At 42.5% G+C, this 12,933-nt stretch overlaps 2 protein-coding genes across 2 annotated transcripts in view; one reads left to right on the forward strand and one right to left on the reverse strand.

Annotated features, from left to right (window-relative positions):
• Positions 1-9,024, forward strand: part of LOC124149260 (ADAM 17-like protease) — a 43,063-nt gene extending 34,039 nt beyond the window's left edge. Inside the window, exons 22-23 of the mRNA XM_046520723.2 lie at positions 7,381-7,434; positions 7,832-9,024. Coding sequence (XP_046376679.2) covers positions 7,381-7,434; positions 7,832-7,939 — 162 coding nt within the window. The 3' untranslated portion in view covers positions 7,940-9,024. The remainder of the gene's footprint in view (positions 1-7,380; positions 7,435-7,831) is intronic.
• On the reverse strand, positions 587-6,819 carry LOC124114121. The gene is made up of 2 exons (XM_048381803.1): positions 6,418-6,819; positions 587-3,742 (listed from the first exon to the last, which is right to left on the reverse strand). The coding sequence occupies exons 1-2, from the start codon at positions 6,515-6,517 to the stop codon at positions 2,766-2,768; spliced, it is 1,077 nt and encodes a 358-aa protein (XP_048237760.1). The 5' UTR covers positions 6,518-6,819; the 3' UTR covers positions 587-2,765.
• Positions 9,025-12,933: the final 3,909 nt, after the last annotated feature.

A 12,933-nucleotide genomic window follows, 5' to 3' on the forward strand; every position in this document is an offset into this window, starting at 1 on the left:
AGTCAGTTAATGCTCTTGCCTCGTGAAGATGGCCCGCACTATATTTTCAAAAACCATCACCTGAGAACCAATTATTATTTTTTTTTATGCCTGAGATGTAAATTCCAATATCAATTGTTTAGGCTTAAACAAATAAAATAATTGGTTCTCAGGCAATGGGAATCAAAAGGCACGTAAACATGCCCTGCATCTATACACTACCAACTACCTGACTTATTAGCTTATGAAGTTGTTATGTAGGCCTACGCTTTTTGAGTCTTGGATAACGCCCAGAAATGTTAGATAATAATTCCATAAAAGCTCTAAATATTTAAGAGGCATCAATACTGGTATTACAAGTGCATGAATTTTTCTGAAAGTAAATTTAAGAGATATGCTAGGTTGTAGAGTTTTAGATATACATGCCCCAGAAATGACACTACCTATCAATTTTTAAAGTTCATCATGTTTCCATGGAAACTGTCCAACATACAACTTTGGAAAATCTCTAAATAGCATAGTGATCATTATATAAGGACATGGCTCCATTATGACAGGCTCCGCCATCATGCATGATAGCGGAGCTTCAAATTAAGACGAGATATTATTGGATGAAATGGTCGCGGATGTGGAGGTACTGGTGGACTACGGCAATGAGCTTAACCCCTGTTAAGCAACCCCAACTGCAGCAACCGCTGCCAAGCAACCCATGTTGCTTACCGATGCAGCATCTGCTGCCCCGCAACTACCGTTGCCAAGCAACCCATGTTGCTTACCAATGCAGCGCCTGCTGCCCTGCAACTACCGTTGCCAAGCAACCCATGTTGCTTACCAATGCAGCGCCCGCTGCCCTGCAACTACCGTTGCCAAGCAACCCATGTTGCTATGCAGCTATCGCTGCCAGGCAAGTACCATTGCCAAACCATGAGCGAGGGCAACTATTGTTGCCAAGCTGACCATCCGCTGTAAAGCGGACACTAAGCCATCTGCTGTAAAGCAGAATGGATAAATTGGTTCCTGCTGTAAAGCGGGTAACCCTATCCTAAATAATTTATAATTTGGGATGTATCCCAAGACGCCAAATGTAACTTGTAATGCAGTCCACCAGCACCCCGCCCATCCGCAACATTTTATTCATGACAACATCATTATATACAAACATTATGCTCCAGTAAAATTCCACCAATTGACAACTGCAAAGCTTGAATAACTTGGAATTAAGGATAACAGGGTGGGTGGGTGGGTGCAACGAACTATAGATGAATGCGCGAATATAACTATGTGTTGTACGGCTGAAAGCTGGAGAGCAAGTGCTGCGTGAGCTGATGCCACGCTACAACAGGTCATAGAAAATATAAACAAACGCTCCTTTACCGGACGTGCCAAGAGCGGATCTAGGCCAGAGACGATGGCACCATGCAAAACGGCACGTAGCCGCACGGAATGAAGGTATTTCGCTGTAATAATATTAGCAACTGTGCCAAGCCTAACATAAAGGCATTTAGTTCTAATCACTAAATGCTATTATGTAAGGACATGGCTCCATTATGACAGGCTCCGCCATCATGCATGATAGCGGAGCTTCAAATTAAGACGAGATATTATTGGATGAAATGGTCGCGGATGTGGAGGTACTGGTGGACTACGGCAATGAGCTTAACCCCTGTTAAGCAACCCCAACTGCAGCAACCGCTGCCAAGCAACCCATGTTGCTTACCGATGCAGCATCTGCTACCCCGCAACTACCGTTGCCAAGCAACCCATGTTGCTTACCAATGCAGCGCCTGCTGCCCTGCAACTACCGTTGCCAAGCAACCCATGTTGCTTACCAATGCAGCGCCCGCTGCCCTGCAACTACCGTTGCCAAGCAACCCATGTTGCTATGCAGCTATCGCTGCCAGGCAAGTACCATTGCCAAACCATGAGCGAGGGCAACTATTGTTGCCAAGCTGACCATCCGCTGTAAAGCGGACACTAAGCCATCTGCTGTAAAGCAGAATGGATAAATTGGTTCCTGCTGTAAAGCGGGTAACCCTATCCTAAATAATTTATAATTTGGGATGTATCCCAAGACGCCAAATGTAACTTGTAATGCAGTCCACCAGCACCCCGCCACAAGCACCAAGGTGCTTCCCCACAACCACGACCATTCGCGCTCATGTACACCCACCGTGTTATCCTATACTGAAAATGTTTCCTACAAACATACTGCGGAAAGGGAGCTGCCAATGTTTTGTGTGAAAAGATCAAGTCCGGCCGGTGACAAATGAACCCCGTCACGCAGGTACAGTTGCTGCTCCTGCCGGTTGAACACTGTGTGAGGAACCCGTATCCCCCCAAGCTCACGGGCCCTGTTCCCCACTCGTCTGTTCAGCTTCTGCCTGGCCCCGTCCAGGTCCCGGGCACGGCTGGCTACATGCCAGTACCTCCGTGGCAGCATGTCTGACCACAGAATGACAGCACCGGGTAGGAGGAGGTGTATCCTCAGGAGTGCAAGCTTGATCTCATGATATAGCTGACACGTGGTTACCTTACCCAGGTCGTTCGAACCAAGGTGAATCACCACCGCCTTTGGTGGTGTCTGCATTGCTTTGACCTGGGCATCTATCAGCTCGGTCAGCTCCTCCCACCTCATGCCGCCCCTTGCCAACCAGAGACATCCCCCTGGAATACCGAAGTCACTGTCCTGTAGGTGCTCTCTCGCCCGGGTCAGGAAGCTGGACCCAATCAACCATACTGAAAACATGAATCAATAGGAAGAAAACTGTTCTCGCATGGTTGGCGATTTAAATGTTTGCAGGTATGCGTATATAGCTTTTATAACATTCTGACCCCCACCTACCAAAGTGCTGTATCAAATCTGAACTCACTCCGTTACCGGCTGCTGTCGTTGCTGCGCCAATCCTGAAGGAATGAGAAGAGTATGCTGCTGTGCAGATGCCGCTATGCGCCAGTGCTCTTTTTAGCACGGCCTGAAATTGATACCTGGTCAGGGGAGATTTATCAAAGTGTACGAAAGCTTGAGTCTGACCCTGTGATCGAACTGTTAGGTATGCTTTAACTGCAGCCACTGGACACAGATTGTGGCCAGGTATGGCGGAAATGGAAACAACTATGCCATGTGAGTGCCTGTCGGTTTTTGAATGCCTTAGAGCGACTGTTACTGTCTTAGTCGTGTCTTGGACTTCTAGGTCCAAGAAAGCGCACCCTGGCTGAGAAAGTTTGGTTTGCACGAGTTCACTCACCCGAAAGAAACCAAAGAAGGCCAAGCAATATACTGCTTTGAACAATCTTACTTCATAGGTAGAAGAGCAGACAAATTGCAGGTTGTTTACAATTACTTTGAGCAGGTCTATTGTTATTGGTTTTCTGTGATCCTGCCTCCCCTGACACTTTTGCATCCCCGTAATCATTTTAGTAATAACAAAGTGGCCGGTGCGGTCTTCCATGCTGTGTAGCCTATGGTACGTTGAGATACCGGCCATATACGTTCTTACCGTACTCGGTGCATGTCCTGACACTGACAGGTGAGCAATGAAATGTACCAGATGAGTTATTGGAACCGGCCAGGCATCTCCCAGGTTTTGTGATGCCCTGAATACTTGCAACGCTTGGGTTCCTGCCTGGTAAGTTGCCCACGTGTTTGCCGCCAATGATCGCTGAAGGAGCCTCTCTGCCTCGATTGTTAGCCCTGCCAGAGATTGTCTGGAAGTGGTGTGGGATGCAGATTGGCTGATGGAGCTGCATTGCGGAATCGTTCCCACTGAAATCTCGACAGTGCATCTGCGATAATATTGTCGTGTGTTGTTATATATCTGGCCTTGAACAAAATGTTGTGTTTGAGGCACTGCAGCACTAGCTGCCTAATCAGTGACATGATTCTGGGTGCCTTTGAAGACTGTTTATTTATTATTGACACTACCGCTTGGTTATCACAAAAGAAAAGTACTTTCCTGTTAGCAAAGGCTGTCCCCCACAGACAAACTGACAGCACAATCGGAAACAACTCCAGCAGTGTCATGTCACGAGTCGAGCCGTCCTCCACCCACTCACGGGGCCAGAGCCCGTTTGCCCAGTTCCCGTTATAGTATGCGCCGAACCCCACAGTGCTGGCTGCGTCAGTAAACAGCTGCAGACATGTATTGTCAGCCCACTTTTGATTCTGAAAAACCGACACACCGTTAAATTCCCCCAAGAACCCGAGCCAAACCTCTAGGTCCTCCCGAACTCCCCGCGTGATGCGAACACGGTGTGCTTGATGACTTACCTTTGTATAGGCATCAATCAGTCTGCGGCAAAACGGTCTACCCATGGGTATTGCCCGGCACATGAAATTTAGCTTACCCACCAGAGACTGCAAAGCTTTACGGGTCACTTTGTGCTTACCTGAGGCCAGCATATCGTGTATGATTGCGTTGATATTTACAATCTTTTCCTGTGGTATTCTAACCTGCATCCTGACTGTGTCGATTTCAAGACCTAGGAATGTTAAGCAGGATGCAGGACCTACTGTCTTCTCATGTGCTACGGGTACGCCCAGCTCCTGGAAAGTACTGAGACATGTATCAAGGTTGTCACCACAGTCTTTCGTTCCTGCAGTTCCGCCTGTGAGAAAATCATCAAGGTAATGCATGAGTTGGCCGTTAGGCAACTTTTGCTGGACACACCATTGCAAAAAGGTGCTGAATTTTTCAAACACTGAGCATGATATGGAACAGCCAAACGGCAAGCATTTATCAAAGTAGTATTTACCTTGAAAGCACAAGCCTAGCAACTCAAAGTCCTGAGGGTGTACCGGCATAATCCTGAAAGCCGATTTCACATCAAATTTTGCAAGTAGAGCATTTGGACCAAGTTGCTGTACCATACTGACAGCCTCGTCGAACCGTGCATATGACACGGAGCATGCTTCGCTGTCTATGTTGTCGTTGATTGATCTGCCTTGAGGATAAGAAAGGTGGTGTATTAAACGAAAATCGTCTGTCCCCAGCAAGGTTTGACTCTTACCCGTTTGCTTTTTGGGTACGAGACCAATGGGTGAAACTTGTAGGTTCAGCAGGGGCGGCGTTTCAAAAGGACCTGCCACCCTACCTAATTTTACTTCCTTTTTCAATTTGGCAGCTACTATCTCTTGTAAAATGGGATCCCTGGCTGAGCGTAGATTCTCAGACCAACGACTTAGGCGTGCCCCACTATATTCCAGTTGAAAACCTGATTCCAAACCTTGTAATAAATAAATGGCATGGGCATGGTTAGAATGCTTGTACAGTTGCAAATGTCGCTTTAATCTAGTGAGTATGAGTGGAGTTGGGGCCAGTGCCTTTAGCATGGGTTGCCTGTGTGGAGTTAAGTTGTTTGGAGGGTCTACGACCCCCCTTTGCGCGAAAGCAAGAATAGGCGGGATGTTGTTCGCCACAATTGGAGCATTTATGAATAAACTTGCATTCTGGCCTGGCGCACCTTGACCTGTTGTAGTCCCAGCATGCGTTGACTGTAAAGTCACGGCCCCTGCTGAAAGGCACTGTAAAGCGTTCAGTCTTATTTTCTTGAACACGGGACATAGTCGGTGTCATGTGCTTCAACCACAATTCACCGTCTATCTTGCCCCACTCCCGAATTGGGTCTCGTGCCATACGGTGTCGGAATTGCTGGTCGTAGTTTGACCAGCCAAAACCCCCGGAGCGGACTGCGGCATTACGGATTGTTTCCATGTATGCCAACATGCCCTGTATGGTGGACTGACAAAAATGTTTCACCACGTAAATGCTCATATATATGTGGAAAGCTGACGTCCATTGGCCTATGCTTAATGCCCTGGCGTTAGCCGGCTTGGCCGGCGAGAATCGCAGATTACCCGACGAATCCATCTGCATCTTAAATGCATCGTCATCGTCATGCGACTGTGCGCCTGGCAACAATGTAGTCAACTCCACAAACTCCCCTCTACATACTCTCTCCCGTACAACTTGACGGACGTGAGCGCTGATAGCATCCGCCTGGAAGGTCAGGGAATCCCCTGTTCCCTGATTGGTTGACCCCGCTCCTGACTCTGCACGTGGTGTGACGTCACGGGAAACTCCCGGCTCGCCCGAGTGTGCACTGCTAAATGACAACACATCGGGATTTCTTGACACCACCGACCCCGTTACCCCCAGATCATTGGTACTTACCCCTCGCATGCCAGTAAAGCTCCGAGAAGTATCTTGGGCCATCCGTTTGCCTAGCATATCCAGTATGCTGTTGAGTTGGCTCGATATAGCTAGCATCGACGGAACGGGCGACCCCACTTGTTGGGGCTCTTCGATGTCTCCGTGATCGAATCGCGGGAGAACCTTTGGATTGTCCGAATCATCTGCTTCAACTAGCAAGTTAGCAGCTATTTGTACACTTGGCAAGGGGGTCCGTGCAATGGAGATCTAGCTGATCTCCGTGACTTACCAGTAGCCGATGTCGCTTGCCGGACACTTGGTTCCCTCCTGGCTATTTTCCCGCTCCTTACGAGGCGGTGATTTAAGGCGGCCCGTCTTTTTGGTGGCATTCTTAATGGTAATTGCAACGAACTATGCAACGAACTATAGATGAATGCGTGAATATAACTATGTGTTGTACGGCTGAAAGCTGGAGAGCAAGTGCTGCGTGAGCTGATGCCACGCTACAACAGGTCAGAGAAAATATAAACAAACGCTCCTTTACCGGACGTGCCAAGAGCGGATCTAGGCCAGAGACGATGGCACCATGCAAAACGGCACGTAGCCGCACGGAATGAAGGTATTTCGCTGTAATAATATTAGCAACTGTGCCAAGCCTAACATAAAGGCATTTAGTTCTAATCACTAAATGCTAATAAGTGTAAGGAGTTTCGTGAAGCTGAGACCGACATACTGACAACTATATACTCATATTCCCCCGTCGTTCTGAGGGGGGGCGGGGGGCGGGGGCGGAATCAAGAGAAACATGTTTTCTATAACTGTAATGATGATCATCAAGATCCACATGACCATCATCATCGTCGTCGTCGTCATCTCCAAAATTATTTTCTTTTGTTCTGATGAATGCCGACAATTTGTGCAGTGAACCTCAGCAAATATTGTCACCGTGGACAATATATCCATAACAGGAGCTCACCTCAATGCAAAAGTAACATCAGGCCTATGAAAGGCAGAAAAGCTCTTCCACATCAATTATGTAGAATACAAAGCAGTAATCCATGCAATATCCCATGAGCCACACAGTTAAGAAACAAATTTCTGATGATCAGAACAGACAATTCAACTGTGGCATTCAATATTAATCTTCAAGGCACAACAAAATCAGAGACTCTCCTGAAGTTGACCTTCCAACTTTATGAACTTGTGAACAGCCTGAATCTAATGATTACATTTGTTTTGGGTATTTTTTCAGGATTACCGGCACAAGAAAAGATTTGTAGATGATATGTACAGAGAAATCAAGAAGGTAAGATTCTAGGTATCTGTCACTTTGGATGACAGAATCATTGTTTATGTTTGTTCTGTACAGGAGTTTCCTCCCCACTCTGTTATGGTATCAAAGTAAAAACTAATCTCTAAGTAAGTGAAAATGTATGACATTTTTTGGTGACACACGCAAGCAACCAATGGTATATGTTATGCAGACAGATAATTGTTGGATATTTACACTGAGGGTTTGATTGTTTGTCATGCTCACATGCTCTTGTTGGGTAGATTGAGGAAGGAACTGTGGTGATAAAATGTTCTTGGATATTACAGTAGTTCTACTTCTTCTGAGCACATGATTGTTTCCCATGCTAACATGCTCTAGTTGAGTAGATGTTGGGAGGAACTCTCGATAAAATGTTCTGTTTGGGCCACAGGATCGTGTGCTGCTGTATGATCAAGATGGACGGAAAAAAACAAGGCCCATTCTGAAAGACGGTAAATCCGATCTGCGTGAGCTTAAAGACTCCAACCGAAGATTCTAATGTCAGCACTTCACCTCAAGATCGGCCTGAAATTATATGTACTCTGTTGCAATACAATCTGTATCTGGGTAGTAAGGTCACGAAATGATTCATGAAAACAACAAATGTCATGTAAACAAGATGACTACATCAATAAAGAACATCTGGAAAATAGGCCAAAACATGTTTTGTAAAATGGAGACCTGTACAATAATAGTAAAGTAAGGACTTACGCATATTCTAGTGTTGGGGGTACTGAGGTATTTGAGGTATTTCCTCTAGAGTTTGAATCTAGGAACTCTTTTGGATTTGGAATTTGTTGCTTCATTTTGAAAACTCCCTTTTGTAAGAATATTTTGTCACAATCAGTCAATTGTCCTCATGCTAATTATGCTGATATTGTATAATTTCAATGCAGAGTATTGAGATGAACCTCATTCTCCATGAGTCGGTACTCCCCAAATCAGGATTGGAGTGAATGTCGTGGGAATCGTACAGATTGTATTGCAAATAAGCCTGTCCACAGTCTGAAACAGGGCACTTTCGACAGGTCTGGAAACTCTCATGTACATTTTTTCATTCATTTTTTTATGTATTGTGCACTCAACCATGACCATTGTTGACAGTAAGGATAAGATTTATTGATGAACAACTTCTTTATTACAATTTGGAGCATTGTTTCGGTGTAGATTCTAACACCGTTATCAAGCAAGTGGTCCTTACTTAGTACTCCAACTTCTGAATGCCTCTCAAAGAAGTCATTTATGGCATTGTTACTAACATTATAGTACCAGTATATGTCTCATGTTACATGAATTGTTTTGATAATTTGATATTTATTTATTTATAGTTTAATGCTGGTTCTTCAAACTGACCACATTACACAGCCTTGATGCTTTTACATTCAGCTTCATTTCAATGTACCTTCTGAGCCCTGGTGGCATGGTGCCCTGTTTGACAGATTTCAGTGTTGTCTGATATTCTTTTTATCCCCCCGGCATATAATGCGGGGAGATATAGCGATCAGCCAGTCTGTCTGTCCGTCCGTAATCATTTCCTTTTCCGGGGCAGAATTCCAAAACCATTCAGTGTATTTGATCGAAACTTGGCAAAGCTATCAGGCACATACTGAAGTGGTGCCTTTTGATATTTTTTATTTTACGAATTTTTATTTTTTACAATTTTTATGGAAACAAGTTGGACCTAGACTCCATTGGGGAACGGGTTAGTTTCAGGGCCAGAATTCGAAAACCATTCAGTGGGTAAACAATGTATGCTTCCTAAAGAACATTCAACTGTTGACTCATTACATACAGAATTGCACATTTACTAGTGGTTACTTTACAGACAGCTGCCGGGGGGATATGTCATCTTTCTGATGACTCTTGTTTAGCTTTGCCACAGAATTCTGGGTTAGATTCCGATGCATGTCATACAAGGCGACACAGTGGATCAGGGGGTCAGGCTCGGTGACCTGGTTAATTGCATGTCATTGTACTGATGGCATGGATCATTACTTGTAATATCAAGCACTGAATTGTCTGGTCACATCTTGATTGTTTAAAGGCCACTATCTTCTAGATGTAATATTGCAGAGTGTGGTGTTAAATATGCAAAACAGACAATCTTCCTTTGCAGTTTTAACAGGTTAGTGTTCTGAGAGAGAAGTTGTACATGTGCTGAGAAAAGTACCTATAACTAATCAAGTCAAAATAGAATCTCTTACAGTTTTTCCTCTGTATTAAACACTTAAAATAAAAAAAAAATAATTGCAAAACATAACATGTATATATAAATGCTGATAAACATAATAATATAATATGTTCTACCTCTCTCACATTACTTTGGTGAAGTTTGAATGAATAGCAAAACGAGAAAAACATAGCATTTGTCATCAAGTTCTTTAAAGAACTTGTGTATAAGCCACAGTATTGAACATATTGGAGGGTAAGCTGATGATACAATCTTTAGTTTTAATACAAAGATGTTCTCTATTTTAATTTTACTGTAGTGCTTTGCTGCTAGATCATCTACAATATTTAGCTGTAAATGTGCAATGTTTTACAAGGAATATATGACTCTCTGTGATATATCTCTTTTGATATGGTTGTAGTGTATAGAAAACACTTTATTTGTAAATACATCTTGTCCTATTTCATGCATAATATTTTGACGAAAGTTTGATTTGACATTCAGATGTTGTTTCCAAGATTTTATACTCGTCACTAATATACACCTGGCAAAAAAGTTGAGCATTGTTTTATTTGTTTCCATATTAAATACAGTCATGTTCTTTAGTCTTATCACATTTGCTTGTGTTCTCAAAGTGACATATTGAAATTGAAATACAGAAACCAAAATTGCTTATCTAATGAATGGATGGTTACAGTTCCATGACACTAGTAATATGATTACCCTTTTGATTGCTGCCTCTGCTTCTTTGCATAATATACAGATCGATACTTGCATCCAACTGGAGAAACATCTTGGAGATTTATCAAAATAGTGTCAATGTCATATGTTAATAATTCCTTAAAGAAACATGGAAATTTGAGATATATGCAAACAAAGAAGGAATGGCACTAAGTTTATTCCAGGTGTATAGATATAAATCAACATACCAAATTGTGGCTGTTCATGTGAACAGCACATCAGATTTTCATCCATCTTCAGTGTTTATGATGTGGACTCATTTCAACATTATTGTGGGGCGTTCGGGTAGCCTAGTGGTTAAAGCGTTCGCTCGTCACGCCGAAGACCCGGGTTCGATTCCCGACATGGGCACAATGTGTGAAGCCCATTTCTGGTGTCCCCCGCCGTGATATTGCTGGAATATTGCTAAAAGCGGCGTAAAACCATACTCACTCACTCAACATTATTGTCCCAGGTTCATGTGTACAGGTAACCAACCACCTACCACCGTGAGAATGGCTGTGGAGAAGCCTAGTGAATAAAGCATTCGCTCATTACACTGAAGGCCTGGTGTCAATTCCCCACATGGCTACAATGTGTGACACCCATTTTTGGTGTTCCCCGCTATGGTATTGCTGGAATATTGCTAAAAAAGGTGTAAAACCCTACTCACTTATCACCATGCGAAGGACTGCAGGAACAGGGCAAACCAGGGATTCAAACATTTAATCAGTGGATACTGGTTTGACAAAGGAACGAATCGCAGCTATGTAGTCCGACCACCGGGTATGAATTTACTATCTATTGTGATAACTAAAGGGTGTCCAATGTTTAAATGAAACATTTTCACATCAAGTTCTGTTGATTGTATTTTTGTGGTATTTCAGTATTATGTCAATACTCATGTTGCAATCCTTCTATACATGTACATACCTTTTATACTTTTTACTAACCGTATGATTATTGATAATGCCAATATAATTTATGAAATATTAATATCATTTGTGTTTTATATAGATCCATGTTGTTGTTTTTAGCTACTGGTCTCACACTTGTAACATTTCTATAACTTGCTCAAATGATTTAGCTCAAGTATGCCCTGCATGTTCATTAGGGGGGACTACTGGACTGGACATCACTATTGTGATAACTATTGATATTGTAAGAAACTATTGCGATAAATGTCGATAGTTTTCAGTCTATCATTTTAGATGGATTTTAGAGTTGAATTAAACCTTGGAACTGAAGTTTCCTTTGAATGTGATAACCATAACAACAAATAAAAAGTAAAGCTATGACTGATTTGGTTTTTTCTTTACCCTAATAATTTAAGAAAAAGAAACTTCCACATTACCATGTGTAAATTACTACCACTCATGATCAAAAGAAAAACAAATTTGAACCGCTTTGCATGTATTTTATTGATATGGTAAATACAATCGAAACTGTCTATATTCCTAACTCAAATCGATACTATTGATCGGAAACTGGTTTAATAATCAATTTATTGACTTTAAGTGCTTACCAATAGCAATTTATCAATATTTCGATTTATCATGACACCCCTAATGTTCATTGTTTTTGTGAGTAACATATCCAATTGCTGTGATATCTTGGGTTTGGTAAGTTTACATGTATGTGTGTATCAAGAGTATCATGCATCCTCCATTAGCCAGTGTATTATATCTCTGTTCTATTTTGATAAATACCCTGAATCCATTCACTTCATTTTACATCTGGTTCAAATGACACAATGCTAAAAATAGCTGTCCTATTAAATGGCCTTGTTCTTTAATGATTGCAACAAGCTGATCACTTGACTCCATGTGGTCTAAAATCCAACGACGTCTTGTAGTGTCACCCAATCTAAATACCACAAAACATTTTTTTTCAGTTTCAAGATTATTCATGTCTTCTGATTTCATTAAATGTATCAAGGACTCTCCCTTATAGAGGGGCAATTTCAAATTGTATCTGTGTTAAACTCTCATTCAGAAGTCTTTTTGATTGGCTGCTGGTGTGAAATTCTGTGATCAAGTATATGCGATTGTGACGTCACATAGTGACAAATGAGTCCGGGGTACATATCTTAATAGAATAGAGTTGTAATATCTAGATAATTGAGGATGGAGGGTCATGATCCATCGCAATAAACAGGCCAGTCCATTGGTGTGATAATTTTTTTTATAGAAATAAGTACCGTCCATGTTTATTATTGGGACCAAAAGAAATTGATGAAATGCTCACTTGTGCAAATCTCTTTTTGTATGGTTTTCCATATTTGTTTACTATGTATTGAGATGTAATGGACATGTACTAAGGTGTTATTTTGATAACACATAGTTTAAACATGGTAACACCTATTGTTTTTTTACATTTACATATGAATAAATAAATATTTTTGTCACTTTGTAAGTAGTTTGTGTTCGTCACTGCCTCGTCGTGTGGGGAATGGAAGCTGACCACCATAATGCAATACTGTCTATCTTCATCTTTTTAGTTGTGGGTCCAGTTTGATTACTAAGTCACAGGCTATCACAAACACAGACTGTGGTAGTCAGACAGACTGAGTGGAATAACTGTCCCAGTTTGGTGATTGTTCA

The sequence above is a fragment of the Haliotis rufescens genome, unplaced genomic scaffold (genome assembly GCF_023055435.1).
Source record: "Haliotis rufescens isolate VD_foot unplaced genomic scaffold, xgHalRufe1.0.p SCAF_4, whole genome shotgun sequence".
Taxonomy (NCBI): domain Eukaryota; kingdom Metazoa; phylum Mollusca; class Gastropoda; order Lepetellida; family Haliotidae; genus Haliotis; species Haliotis rufescens.

What these genes read in the sequence shown, in the direction of transcription:
- LOC124114121 (XM_048381803.1), bottom strand. Translation starts at nt 6,517, where the DNA reads ATGCCACCAAAAAGACGGGCCGCCTTAAATCACCGCCTCGTAAGGAGC. An exon ending in GCAAGCGACATCGGCTACTG is followed by an intron (nt 3,743 to 6,417) that starts GTAAGTCACGGA and finishes TCGAGATTTCAG; the next exon opens with TGGGAACGATTCCGCAATGC.